This window comes from Plectropomus leopardus, chromosome 7 (assembly GCF_026936395.1).
Source record: "Plectropomus leopardus strain MGB_pleo_1.0 chromosome 7, ASM2693639v1, whole genome shotgun sequence".
Taxonomy (NCBI): Eukaryota; Metazoa; Chordata; class Actinopteri; order Perciformes; family Serranidae; genus Plectropomus; species Plectropomus leopardus.
Genome location: NC_142182.1, coordinates 30,587,928 through 30,603,074, shown reverse-complemented (window position 1 = coordinate 30,603,074; position 15,147 = coordinate 30,587,928). Strand labels below are relative to the sequence as shown.

The following is a 15,147-nucleotide window of genomic DNA, read 5'->3' as shown; positions in this document are numbered from 1 at the left end:
AAACTTTTACATTATGCCATAAAAACACTCAGCCTACGATTCTTTTTCACAGTAAGATCAAGCACGTGGCAGTACATTGGTCTGAGAAGTGACATTTCTGACAACACACAATTAAGTCATACTAATTAAAGTCCCCCTGCCAATTGCGAGCGGCTCAGCTAATGAGAGGGAACGCATTCTGCAAAGAGTTATGAAAAATCACACATTAAGCTTCACTGGTTAGAGCACGAGACAAAGCAAGAAGAGTAAAGACTAGACACTTCCCTAACCTAATGATGTGGGTGCAACCACAGCTTTAGCTTTTGATTTAGGACAGTCCCACAGCTAGCGGAGTGATTTCTAAACACGTAGCAACTAGAGTAAATTAGAACCAGCCCCCACACACAAACTTCACAAAGAGAGTGAGGAAGGGTTTTAACTTAACAGTGAAGCAAACACACCATACTACCCCTCTACAAGTCATGTCCATATTGGCATGACTTCTCATAATAAGAGGAGAACAGTCAAAAGCAATGGATGAGGAGGCGCTGGCGATACAAACGATACAGGGATACTAGTCTCAAGATGCTATGAGGACTTGGACACCGGAGGAGGAGGAGCATTGCAAAACAGACCAAAAGAACAACAGCGACTGGTGAGGATGAGGTGGAGCAAAGCCTTTGGCTGGCCTTACTTGCTGGTAAAGTTGAGGCCTTGGGGCAGAGTTCTCAATCAAAGTGTGAGTCATGGCGATTAAAGGCTCATTTTCCTTCATCTAGTCCAGTGTGGAGAGGAGCGATATAGCAAGTGTCAGTTTATAGCAGTGCTTCACTTAAGAGACTACACCGACATTATTGTTACACCTTGCTCGCTGTCTCTCATGAAGCAGACTCAAACAAACGATGGCAACGAGAAGCAGTAAGAGACGCTTACAAACAGGATCAGGAAGACACTAGCTGCGGTTACATGGACAGTATTTCTTTAATCTGATTAAAATCATTCTGATTATAGATTCAAACTTATCTGTTTACATGGATGCTAAATCAAATAATCCAGTAAGATGTGTGTTTACATGCCCCAAAGCATTTCATTAGAATAAAACTTTTTGGTGCATAATGGTTCTGCTTGCTCTAAAGTGTCTAATATCTGCATTGAAATGTAACAGGGTTTAACAAAGATTTTTTTTTTAATTTTAAAATTCAATTAAAACATATAGTATCATAGTATAGATGGGAAGAAGTGGTTCCACTAGTTAATACAATTTAGTAAGAAATGTATAACCCAGGTCATTTTCTGTGGCTACAAACTACAGATGTCCCCTAATCATCTCACATGCAGACGATAGGTAGATACAACAGTTTATCAATGTTCCCTAAATATCTCGTACGCAGACTGCTATTGGTACCAACAGACAATTGTTATGATTACAATCATCACATTTCAAAAGGCTACTGTTTAAGGTTACTAACAGAAAAACGTAGCACTAATTATCTTTTTAATATTAGAACAACTCTATGTCAAAAATCAGAGAGAGGCTCTAAGAAACAGCTCTTGCTGCTGCACCACCTGTCATCTAATGTTGCCACCACATGGAGCAAACACCTACAGAAAGAATATATTTATCCAAAAACAGAGACTTTTAAGCATTAAGCATTTACATTGTTATAAGGCATTTATGTTTCTCTTGAACCAATTATCAAAGATATAAACCACCTCTCGCAGCCCCTGGTCTGTCTCTTCTGACTGAGGTGGTTAGACACAGCATTTTTATTCTGAATATTTAATGGAACATTAGGGTCCATGTAAACGCACCTACTGTTGCACAAAGCTCTGAAAGGCTTACTAATTAGCCATTGAACGCTGCTGTTAAACTCTGATGTATTGTAATGATACAAAAATAGCAACACTATTGTGGCGGTTGATAGTGAATGTGAAGCTTCATCACTTGAGTTTCAGAGTGAAGAGCAAAATTACATAATTCTCAATAGTTACACAAACCTGAGGCTAGCGCATTTAATTATAAAATTATCTTCTCTATATTTACGATCAGAAATGTGTTGTTGTGCCTCTGTGTGTAATATATCGCATATTTGTAATTACTTAAACTCTCAAAGCACTTGTGATACAAAACAGAGAAATTTCTTTGCAGGCACTTCTCAGTATGCACTGTATGTGGAAGACTTCAAGCTTGTCCACATCTCCATCTATACAGAGTAAAGTAATTTCCAGATGCCCAGTTAGTATAACTGACAATGAGTTTAGGGTACATATTCAGACCAATAAATGAATGAATAGACCTATGTAGAGAAAGGTGTTGCAATCTAGCTAGGGTGTATTAGCTGTGGTGTGTGACACCGGTCCATGCTATGCCATTGTGCTTATAAATATGAATATTAAATAAATTAATAGCTAGGCATCAAACAAAAAATCACAGTATTTCTTTCAGCAGACAGCACTAATGAACATAATAAGAACAGCAAAGCATTAAATGAGTTCAGTTCATAACAGGAGGAGACAGGGCCATGCGGTCATGCATTACCCCACCTGATTGTCCAAATACATGAGGTTCCTTTGGAGGTGATGGGAGAGAATGTCGTTCTAACGTCAGCAGCAAAAAGGAGAAGAAATAAAAGGCAACAGCAGAGTGAGACAAAAGAAAAGGACGTGACAGTCACTCTCTCTCTCTCGCTCTCTCTTACTCACACAAACACACAAGTATGTCATGTGAAGTACAGTGTACCCAAAGAGAACCGGACAGAAAGGGAGGCAGAACAAGTCAAGGTGAAGAAATAAGGTCAGGCAGCAGGTGTGCTATATAAAGTGACAGAATGAGTGTACTATGGGACATTAAAGACCAGAGCTCCATAATGACCAAATAGCCATGTACAGACAAAGAAAGCATTAGGCTGAGGGTAAAATAATACTTAAATTACATCACTTAAAGGGCAAATCCATTATTTATATATTTTCGTTTTTGTGATGATTTTATGTTCTGTAGCTTCCCAGTCACGTGCTTTATGTATTCAAAGTTCAATTATTCCTCAAGCTTTTGCCTTTTGCCCTATCCTCTAATAAGGCAAAAGGCAAAAGCCTTGAAAAATAATCCAAAAAAATAAATAAATAAATAATCTGTGGCCACCAAATTTAGGGGCTTGTTGGTCCGTGGGGCTGGTGCTTAAAAATATTAGTGTCTATCCCTGAACAGATCATATAATTTCTGATTCCTGAATCTGTTACCTTTTTTTGGTAACAGTTTCAGAAGGCTGTGTTAAGCTTTAAACATTAATTACTTTTTCTGTTGGTTTTACTTTTCCATATAATTTTATTCTAGGGCCGTTGAAAATGTACTTCAGCCACCAAATTTAGGGGCTTGGTGGCTCGTGTGTTCACTGTAACCCCCACAGCCCTTCTAATGTAAACCTTTGTGACTGAGCCAAGCCTTGTTTGAGAATAGTGTCTTTATCAGTCTTCCAATTTAGCCATGTTTCTTCATCCTCCTACCTGGCATGGAAGCTAAGCAATTTACTGCTGTGGACACCACATTAGTTTGTATCTGAATGCTAACAGATCAGGCAGTGGTACACCAGCTACTCCACATGTTAAAATTACTGTTTCTGTCATAGGAGTCTGGTGGCTTGAAAATATTACAGTGACTACAGATAAATAACTGCTACAGTCCCACTTCAAAAAATCCAAATAAACCATTTCAGTTATCATTATTACTATCAGCGCTTGCTGCTCTAATGTCACTGATTTGAGCTACCGGCTGAGTGAGCATTTTTATTTGAAAATCCCCAAAAAGAACACAGATAGACCCGCCCTTTAAATTGGGTATAAATATCTTGATACTAAATCCATTAAACTATGCAAGGTAAGGCAACAATCTTTGTCTATACTAGTACAAGGAGACTTCAAATAAATTGTTGAGCGGTTGGTAAAAATCAGTGCAAAAGCAATTATAAACCTTAATCCCTTTTATACGACCGTTCTTCACCTCGGGCTGGTCTGACCTACATCAGGAACATTCAAATCTGTCTTCTGACGTCTTGGAAGAGACTTAAAATGCAAAAATCCTGAATTAACATTCACGTATGCCAGTGGCCTTAACCTCCTTAGCCAGTCACTCTTTAAGCTCGCCAATGGCTTTAAGTTTCATTTCCGGCTAACATCTGTCTGGACTGTTTAGGGAAGTAAAATGACTCAATCAACTGGCTAGCCCAATTAGAAACATATCAAATGTAATTATCTGATGAACTATATAAAGTCGGATGCTTGTTCCAAAATAGGAGTATTTTTGTTTGCAGATATTTCACACAACTCTGGAAAAACTGAAAGCAAGATAGCTGATCCCTGAAACAGACAACTTCAAGCCAAAGTAAAGACCTTTATGGAGAAAATGCCCACTGTGGCTCCTTTTCACCTTAAATGAGCAAAAAATAAATAAATAAATAAATAATCCTCTAGATCGAGATGGATAATGGAGGTGGTTAAAGATGGCATACACACCACACGCTAACACACAAGCCTGCAGGGGCATCTCTGGGGGCCTGACCTTTGGGTTGTCGCCATCCATGTTAAGTTGCATAAGCTGTGCTACAGTGTGCTCCCGGATACTGTTTAGCTCTGCCTGCTGCCGCCGCAGCTTTATCAGCAGCAGAGTCAGTTCCTCAGGCTGCAAGGGAGGGAGGAAGGGAGGGAAACACAGCCACAATGAAACAGGGACACACCGCAAGGGGAGTGGGAGAGGAAAGGAGAGAACACACCAGGACAGGAGATTTAGAGGTATCAGGCTCCCAATAGGTGAACAGTTGTTATATCTGTTGAGTTTTTTTTCATGCGGCTCAGGAGCATGAGATATCCAAGGTGCAATTGCTGTCAGCAGCATGCAAATTCTACACGTCCGCTCAAGACAGAGGAGCAGTTTAGCATTTATTACAGAATCCAGTTCACGCCTTAGCAGCTCCATGAGGACATAGCACTGTGCACAGCGTCGACATAAATTCCTGATCTGGCTTAGAGAGTTGTGACTGACAGGGTTTTTAAGTCTCCACTGATGTGAAGCGAGTCAAAGGAGCTCCTGAAGTGAACATACCCTAAAATCCTACCGCTTGGAACATACATTTGAGTTCTGCCTAAATCTGTCTCTAAAGATTCTGTCACAATGTCTTCTTGGAAGGGAATGAAGGACAGAGAGAGGGAGAGGGAGGGTAGGTGGAGTTATAAAAATAGCCTTGTCTTTCAAAGAAGTCCAATTAAACCCAAATGAATAAGCGTGTGCTCTACACACTTATTCAGGCGTGAAATTACTGGGTGGTGTATTACAGGAATTCAGTTAGAAGATGCGGATGAGCACAGAAGGGAAAAACATGGATGAGGACTTACTGTTTTGCCTTGGAGAGACTGGGCAGTGATAGTCTGGACTGGGATCCCTGCAGGCATAGACCTCCTATCAGGTGGGTAGGCATACTGCAGGACAGTGAGTTAAAAATAAAACATAATTTTACGCTGTGAATTCAAATAATCATTTACTGTCACAATGTTAGACCAAATACAAAGAAACATTTCGTTATTGGGCTTTAGCCATTAAAAAAAAAGCCAAATTATTGTGATATGCATCTGAGATTCCTGTCAATACCAAATAAAGTTTGGTGGATTTTTGTTTGTTCTCCACAAAATATTAAAAATGAATTGATGGAGGGAAACTTGAATTTATTTTTGACCTTTGGTAACTCCAACACTCTAAAGGCTAGTCAGTAAACTTTTAAAGCTATGCAGCAATTGTCTGATATTGTTTGTAAACAGAATCGCCGGAGAAAGTGGACGCCAACTCAAAATGTGTTTGCATGTCCTTGATCTATTTGCCTTTTTTGTTGCATTCTACATTCTTTCATCAATTTTTAGAAAGACGATTTCTACAGTAAAAGGTAGTTCTAATGGAAACTGTTGGCAGCATTTTTTGACACTGACCGTGGAAAGAGATGTTGTTGTTTATTTTTTTAAATGCCATTCTTAATGCTGGGAGCATAACTCACCTCCAATTTAAACCCGGGATGGATAATATCAGAGCAAATAACTAACTAACTGACCTTGTTGATTGGTGGCCTGTGCCGTCTGTCGATGCTCATGTCTCCTCTATAAATGGGAGAGGACACCTCGGTACGAGCACTGTTCATGTTGTAGGAACGCATCGGAGAGTAGCCACCGTACATAGACAGGGAGCCGTGGGAGGGCGATGGGGGGATGGAGTGGCTTGGTGCAGCGTGCTCTGACAGGTTGATCATGGTTTTGGGACTGGCCATATTGCTGTAGAGCCCCGCCGGCCTGGCGTAGGCCTGTCTTTGCTGCCACTCAAATAACTGCCACATGGTGTCGTCGCGCATGGAGCGGCGCTTGTCAACCGACGAGGGACCCAGGGCCTGGTCATACAACGATGGCGATATGCTGCAGATGCTGTCCCGCTGGGCCATGCTATTTCTGGGCATACTGCAATAGCCATCGCCATAATGAGGCATATAGGGTACCCGATGGCTTGGCATGTTTCTTGGCAGCGTCTGGTATGACGTAATGCTGGGAAGAAAGAACAAAAAGAACAGATCTCATTCACTTGAACAACACAAACATACTCTTTGACTACCGTTTAGTCAAAGTCAAATAATTTTGTAGCAATATTTCTGAATTAATAACACCTGGGATACTAATTTTACATGTTGTTGGAGTCTGTCCAATCTACCTTATTTCATATCTATATATTTTTATTAGGACCATCAGCCTTTAAAGGAGGTAAAACAATTTAATAATTCTTCAACTCTAGGCTCTACATGGCAGGTTCAAAGTAGAGAAGTTGTTGATAGTCATTAAGACTTTGATTGCACTTTTTTATTTTAAATAACACCAAACAAAAACATCCAATTATAACTTGCTGGCTGCCTCACTCATCAAAGAAATGTCATGTTATGAAACAGCAAATCAGGAAAAGTTTCTGATTTGCCTTTTTAAACCTTTGTAGCTGTAAACCACCTCGAGTCTAGTCTTCCATATGGATTCAAACCGGGCATTTATTTCCAAGAACTCCCACAGGACAAATTAGACCTTTCCAGTGACAACAAAGCTTCGAAAAGCTCCACTTAGTAAGTTCCAGTGAGTTCAAAGTCAGTGCAGCTGGCATCGAGAGAGCTTCCTATTAAGACTCCCTGACAGATCGTGGCTGGAACGCTCACTGGTCTGTAAAACCCAGAAGCATTAAAAAAAGGCTTGTGACTACATGGAAACTAAACATCATTCTGGAGGACATGCATGTAATGACAAACAGACTGCTAAAGAGTTGAATGGCGAGAGAATGAAGAGGGCGTTTACACGCTTATCACTCAGGGCCACCACCGAAATGAACAGCAATGACCTTGTTGTGGTTTTATCCATGATAACCTTTTTAAATGTATGCATTGCTCAAAGCAAGAATGTCCATTTTTTAAATAAACGTACAGAGGCAAGGCTGCGTCAAACATGAGCACCAGCCAGGCGACAAACAGATGGAGAGACAGACACACTGACAGACGGGCAGACAAGCAGGCAGACACAGTGAGAGAGCAAGTTTAATCTCAACCAATTAAAAATGGGACTCTCACAGCAGGGTCAGCGGCGGCCAGGCAGTAACTCTGGCTAACAGCTCTGCTCAGCTATTGTTTATCCCCAGTTCTACTTACTCGCACACTCAACAGTGTAATATCAAAGTGTTTAAATCATGGTGAGGAGCGTGTGAATCCTCTGGCTTTAAACAACACAGCTTTGGAGAAATGGGACTAAGAAGCTTTGGAAAATCAGAGTCTGCATATGTACTGTATGTGGGCACTCAGATGCTTAAAGAGAATCCCTCCTGTCTCAAAACGCAGTTGAATCAGCATTTCTAGATTATACCAAGTTCCACTTCTTGTTGTCGAAGTAGGACAAGATTGTACTCTTGTGCAATAACCTAAAAAACAACTTGTGCTGGCATATTTTCTTATTATGCAGTTTTGTTTTTGTTAACTGTGAAAGGTCATATAATTAAACCAACCTCCTGGTGTCATCATCCTGGTTGCGTCCTCTTTGTGTGCGGACCCACTGTTCTAGTTGCTGCATAGAGCTGGTCCTACTCAGGGCGCGGTCTGGCTCATGGGTGGGACTTCGCTGAGGAGGGACTCCAGTCCCATCAGCTGGACACTGCTCACCAGATCCATTGACCTGAGGGCTGCGGTGTAAGCCGTCCATTTCTGTCGGAGTCTGCGGTGAGGTGATGTTAGCCTTGATGGCTGCTGCCTGGGCTGGCTGCAGCTTGATACTGTTGATCTTGGTGAGTGGGCGCTCACGCTCTTCCCCATCCTTCTGAAAGCCGTAGCGTTCGGCGTCTCGCTGCTTCCTCTCTTCCTCTGCTGTGGTGGAGGTGACTGCTGCAGTGCGCTCACGGTCAGCCTCACAGTTGAGTTCATTGTTCTGGATTTCAGGCTGTGTGAGTGGCAGTCTGTGGTTGGCCACATGGTTGATCTCTTGTGGTCCACACTGCTCCACTTTTAGCCTGTCCAACCTGATGAAGACAAAGACGAGGAATTAGGATAATAACGAGAAATAGGGGTATGACATATGATATTGTTGATGATGATTAAACCAGTATAAATTTGAATATGATAAAAAAAAAAAAACATATCATGCTAACGCCAATATTCCGACTTGTTGACATAATGTCAGTTAGTAGTGTGGAATCAGCGGCGTCATTAGGCCTGGGTGTCCCCAGTGTTTCATGAACAACCCCCGACATTTCGGACCTTATTAGCGACTTGCTTAACGACTTTCACTGAAGCTTGATAAAAAATGTAATGCAACTATGGGACGATCATTGTAAAATCACATCCTGCCAAACCTAGAAATACCGCCATGCGATTGTATGCCTCTGCGCATTGAACAAGTTGCACTGACAGTTTACATCCATGTCTGTGAAAACATGGATGCTTCACACACATCTTCCTCCCCGCAGAAAAGAAAATCTACACAATCAGTACAGTTTCAACGTGGGCACCCAAGGTTCATGAGTTATGGTCAAAAACATGTTTTATGAGGTCTCTGTGACCTTGACCACCAAAATCTAATCAATATATCCTTGAGTCTACTTAAACGTTTGTGCCAAAGTTGCGTTCACAATAAGAGAAATTTAAGATCACTGACCTTTGACCACTAAAATCCAATCAGTGCATCCCTGAGTCTACTCGAATGTTTGTGCCAAATGTGAAGAAATTCCCTTCAAGTGACTTTGAGATATCGTGCTCACAAGAATAAGACTGATGACTCACCTTTGAACACCAAAATCTAACCAGTTCATCCTTGAGTCTTAGTGAACATTTGTGTCAAATTTGAAGAAACAAGAATACAAGAATAAGAGACATACAAGGTCACTGTGACCTTGACCTTTGATCACCAAGAACTAATTGGTTCATGCTTGAGTTCACTTGAGTTTGTCAAAATTGAGTCTCTCAAGGTCTTCTTGAGATATCACATTCACAAGATATCAAATATATTTATTTAATTGTGTTAGACAAGTTCAGAAGTCTCTTTGTCAATTATGTTTGTCTGTTTGTGTTAGATGTGTGTCAGATGTGAAATTTGCAGTTGATGGTGTTTTGTGGCACTGTTTAAGAATCTGAACCTCAGTCTAAGTTACTGTTGTTATTTAAAAACAAAAAACAGGATAATTTTACTTTTCACTATATATCTGAGGGCAAACTGTAATGTGCTGACATACAAAATAATAGCAATGTATTGCCATGCATGTTCTTAAAATTAACAATACAACATTGTTTCAGTATTTTGTCATATTGTCAAGAGTATCATCATTGCCAAACTACCCTGAAATATCACAAAATTATCTAAAGGGGATTTGCAGAGAAAAGATCCTTGACCCTGTGCAAGCCAAAGGCAGTCAAGATACATGAGAACACCTGTGCAGAGATGGAGAAATGATAACTGCATCAGACTAAATTTGCAGCTGGGACACTCATCTGTGTCATTGATCACCAGGAAAAGGTGTTTGAGACGTTGAATAAAGTACGAATAAAATATACTGCAGACCTAATGCGCTGCCTTTGTGAACTCTGCTAACAGGGGCAGCTCCGAAACAAAAAGAAAGTGCAAAGAAAATGGGTGAAGGTGCACAATGCCTCTTCCAGCTGCCAGAGGAGGCCAGGCACGTAAAAGGAAACCAGATAACACCAATAAAACACTGCCTCTTCTGGAGCATGTCACAAAGGTGCTGCTCAGACTACAGTAATCCATCTGCAGTTCCCTTTTTGCCTCCTCTCTAGAAGACCTATATATACAGCAATGTGGTCCTTAGGGAGGTTTCCAGAGGTAACTGACACCACTACTCCTTGGCCTTCGACAGACTCAAGGTCACAGCTTCAAAGTTTGGCAAATTCCCTTTAGCAGCATGGCTCACTGGGTTAGCAATAGGAGGGCAGTAGAAAAGGCATTCCTTCAGGGTTTCCACTTGTATTCTTTTAAATAGCAGCACTAGTCACGTAATGTCTTCTCCAGCCATCTGGGGCTCCACCAACCCAGCAGAGCGCACATTTAGCCCTGTGGAAGGTCTGTGTGCATTTACTCTTTTAAAAAGATTAAAGAAACACTTACGGGGAAAGGACTTAACGTACAAGGATTTCAGCTTTTTCACCACAAGTTTAAAATACGAAAAGATGTGATAAAATGTTATACTGTCCATAGAATACACGAGATACTTCGAAATTAGGATAGCCTTTAGTCCAGATAGATATTACAATGCTGTTATACTAGATAGCCTTATAACAGCAACACACTGTCCTATTTAGATTTCAGGCACTACTGCTCTGTGTAATTACAAAGCACTTTACCATTACGCCTCTGCTCACCCATGTAAAAGGAGGGCATTAGACAGGCGGGCTGCCAAATGACAGACATTTAACACAGTTTAAAAAAAGAAGGAAAAAACCCGATCCTGGTGACTCAGTGATCCTCATCAGCCGGCGCAGCTGTGCACAACATCCCCCTAACAACCTGCGACATGCATTCACAAGGACTGCATGCCCACATGCACATGGCATTCGTGTGTATGTTACTCTGTAATAAACTTCAACAGAAAAAACAGTTACAAAACAGTAAAGACCGTCACAGCTTTTTTAACAAACCCACGGGCCAAAAATGTCAAAGGCGGGTAGTGAACTGTTGCTTAAGAACTTAACAGGCTTAAGAGAGGGATTTAAAAGCACTTGCTAACAGTACAAATGCTGAAAAAGAAAAATTGGGATGGAGAAATGAACCAAGACACTTGTACTTGTTTTAAAAAACTGTCCTAAAATGTCATTTTTGAATGTATTTTTCTCAAAACAACCCACTGTAAAGTAGGCCTGCAGGGTGAGAAAAATTGGCAATTAAATTGTTGAATATCGTGATAACGATATTATTTGTAATGAATAAACAGTGGGGATGAACTGATTTAAAAGCCTCACATGACTGCCAATATTTGCCTTGTTGACTGCCACTGGCCTATTGGCAAATAAGATGTTGATGTTTTTCTGCTGTGTCACATCAATTTTGCACATTTTGAAACAACACCTTATACTCAGTATATATAAATACAACTCACAAAGAAATATAGTGGTTTGAAGGAGAATTTGTTGATGGTTTTACAGCAATATAAAAAGGATATCAGAAAGAGAATTGTGATATATTATATATTATATAAAAGCTTCTGAAGAAGTCATTTAAAAAAATGTGTAAAAGAAGACTGTTTTCAAAGTTGTTTCACAAATGTGCATGACTGGATTAGTGCTCATTCAAAGGTAATGTAATGAAGAGCTGAATGACTTCAAAACTGTTGAATTTTTTTTTATAATGAAAGTTTCTTCCTTGGCACAAAAGGAGAAATAAATAACAACAAAAGAAAAGTAATCAGTGTCAGTATCAGCTATCAGCCAAATTGTTATTTTAAACATTTCATAATCAGTGAACCATTAATGAACAGATATTAATGTGTACTAGGTTCTTGACTCAGACTCATACAGTGCCTTTGCTTGTGCCATGTTGTGTCTCCTGTATCCAAAATGTAGTGTGACAGCTGATGTGGTGTTTTCTTTAAGTCACGAGTTACTTTCTGGCATTCACAATTTTCTCTGCACTCATCTTTTCACACTTAACTCCTTCAACCACATTAACAGTATGACAAGACTAGTCTAAAAAAACTCACTCGCAGCAGTGCAGATTCTGACCAATCAGATAATGCTTAATGGTGAGGGCCCTATCTAATTGTCCACAGAGTTAATAGCAAGGCGTAAACCAGACAACACAGAAATACTGACAGAATGTAAATCAATACATTGGTAATATATTTAAAGTGAAATATTGCTGTTTAAGCAATGTGTTAACCGCAAGAATTGATATTATGATGACAACAAAAAACAATATATTTTGCAGCCATCCTGTAATCTCCCAACCTCAAATCAAATTCAGGTTTTCAGTAAAAATGACTGTACCAGTGATCCTTTTACAAACCTTTTGACGGGCTCTGAATGCACAAGTGCAGCATCTGTCATTACTTTCATCCAAGACTCCATCTCTTTGGCTGTGTCAGTGCAAAAATAGTATGTCCGCATGTTGGGATGTGTCGCCTGTTTTGACAATGGACAGGAAAAGTGACACACAGAGAAAGTTACCTGAAAGAGAGAAGAGAAAAGCATCAAGTCAACTGGGATTTTTAGCACTTTAACCCCAAATAAAGGTTAATTGCCTTTGTAGGTTAATAACTACATAAGAAGAGTGAAGAGCTGTTGAGACACTTGGTGAGGCAACAGTAACTTTAATGCATGTCACATGTTGTAGCAAATAGTGGTTTAAAAATAAAAGCTACATGATTTGTGAAATACATCTGGCTGTGGGCATCTGCTCCATCCACATAATGATGAGTGACCTGAGTTTCATGCATACCACGAGATTAAGGCAGTAAATCTGCCACAATACTGTAGGACTCACCGCTCAATTCGATGTATGGCAGACACATTGTTGCGTAGCTTCTCTGTTCCCTTGCAGTGAACAAACCCGTATATTGTTAAAGCCAGACACAGAAAGAGAAAAACAAAATGTTTAGTGAACAACCTCAATATCCTGTTTACCAATGTCTGAAAAAAAACCAAAACACTGTTGTTGCTCCAATTACTTCGGAATAATCTTGAGAAATAAGGAACTTTTAATGACATGGTCATTTAGGCCACAACAACAAGAGACAGGAAATATTTCAAATGAAAAATATGCAGTCAAAAAGTCATCCCATTCCTAAGCCAATCACTGTAAACTGAAGAGGTTGTGCCCTGCTCTCGTGTTTCTCTCCCTACCTCAACTCTCCCTCGTTCAGGCTGAGTCTAAGTTGGAAAAGGAGTGGGCCGTGTGGTTGGAGAGACCTTGAGCAGACTCCTGGGCGTCTGTGTTTGGCTGTACTTGGCAGAACAACTTTGTTGTCTCTTAGGGTTTATGAAGGACCCACAGTCAAATACTGTACACACCACTGCGATTCCATAAAGTATGCCTGTTACCCTGTAACTTGGGGTTTCTGAGAGAACTAGTATTGCAATGCTTTAGTAGTACACCAAGAGCAGAAGCCAGCACAGACTGTCTGCAAGTACTTCATTTGCTTTTTAAGCATGAGCAGTGTGCAGTATAAGTTTTTAAAATAACTTGCATGACTTCACTGTCAGTCAATTATTTTTTTAAGCAAAGACGAAACATGTTCAAAGCAAAGAAAACCTAACAGTGACATATGCTGTTAACACTGTGGGAATATCAGGGCAAAGAACTGATTTCTAACTTTCAAATTGTATACCAGTGATCGAAAGTAACTTTTGGGAAGTTTGCACATTCAGCTTTAATCATCTCATTTTATAAGAGCTTTAAAGTCGAGATGAAATGGCATTTGGAGAGTGTCTAGCTTCAATATTGTGGCATACTTCTCAGAAAGACAGGATAGGCAGGCGGGATGTGATGTGGCGAGAAATTTGTTTTGTTTTCTGAAAAGTGGGTGTGTCGTCTCATTGAGGTCAAGAGGGTGTAAGGGCATGGTCACATGAATATCCCCTCGGCATGCTATAGTCACTGACCTGTGACTGTACCCTAACGCAGTGATTTCACTCCAAGAGGAAACAGTAACAGGCTAAAAATTGTTTTCAGTGAAAATAATGTAGCTGATCACAATGTCACAGAGTCTCTCATAGTGTGAACATAGCATCATGCAAATGGGATGGTAGAATCCCTCAGGGAGAGGGAGACAAAGTTCATCGTATGCCCCATGTAAAGTTACACCTCTAACCACGGTATTTGGGGGAAACAAAGACAAACTAACGTAGCATGCTGTTCCGACCTTGCTAAGTTGATCTTATCTCTGTGCGGCTAAAAGTTAAAAGATTGATTGATGGGTGGATGTCATGATTGTATTGGTTAAAATTGGTTGGTGCAAATGATATTTTATTTTACAGAAAGAAAACATGAATGGATTTTTTTTGCATATATTGCAAATAGGTGCACTGTATGGCCATCTATGATCTAAAATGGTTAAAATATATATATATATATGGATTTTCAATAATACGAATACTTCATTTTTTCCTCAAAATTTACTCAACCATAAAATGTGAACTCTAACAAAGTTTGACAGGAATGAAAACATGCACTGACCTTGAAGGCATATTTTCGGTTAATGTGATCATCCACTGACAGCATTGAAACACGGAAGCTTGGTAGGAGGATGCTGCCAAGTATCCCCTCCTCTTTTTCATCTGCAGAGAAAAAATAAGTCAACAGAAAGCTTTGGAGGGTTTTTTTTGACAGTCACCGTCAAGCTCTCTATGATATTACACTAAAGTCTTGTGTGGAACACTAATTTGTATTTGACAAACCCAGTGGATTGCAAGATAAAAACTAAAGGAGGAGTGTGTTGGTCAGACGAGCAGAGTCCAATCAGTGGAAAAGATGAGCATTGATTCAACGTCCTTTGCAACTAGGCCGCTCTAATCCTCATTAAGTTAGCAGACAGGGCTCCACATTGACAATGGAGCACTCTCCACAGGGGGGATTAGATTGAGTCCCGAGTTTTAAGCAGAGAATTGCTTAACCTCCTAATTTGTTATA

General features: G+C 40.2%; 1 protein-coding gene across 14 annotated transcripts in view; it reads right to left on the bottom strand.

Annotated features, from left to right (window-relative positions):
• Positions 1 to 15,147, bottom strand: part of LOC121950808 (pleckstrin homology domain-containing family A member 5-like) — a 112,989-nt gene that overhangs the window by 21,519 nt on the left and 76,323 nt on the right. For 5 of the 14 annotated variants that reach the window (XM_088080443.1, XM_088080445.1, XM_088080448.1 and 2 more), the window contains 8 exons: positions 14,695 to 14,795; positions 12,526 to 12,641; positions 8,030 to 8,536; positions 6,066 to 6,546; positions 5,362 to 5,445; positions 4,532 to 4,651; positions 2,524 to 2,577; positions 674 to 754 (listed from right to left, as the gene is read on the bottom strand). In XM_088080443.1, coding sequence (XP_087936569.1) covers positions 674 to 754; positions 2,524 to 2,577; positions 4,532 to 4,651; positions 5,362 to 5,445; positions 6,066 to 6,546; positions 8,030 to 8,536; positions 12,526 to 12,641; positions 14,695 to 14,795 — 1,544 coding nt within the window. Of the gene's footprint in view, positions 1 to 673; positions 755 to 2,523; positions 2,578 to 4,531; positions 4,652 to 5,361; positions 5,446 to 6,065; positions 6,547 to 8,029; positions 8,537 to 12,525; positions 12,687 to 13,002; positions 13,043 to 14,694; positions 14,796 to 15,147 lie in introns of those variants that run through there. The other 9 variants (XM_088080446.1, XM_088080450.1, XM_042496928.2 and 6 more) reach the window with 5 other exon arrangements.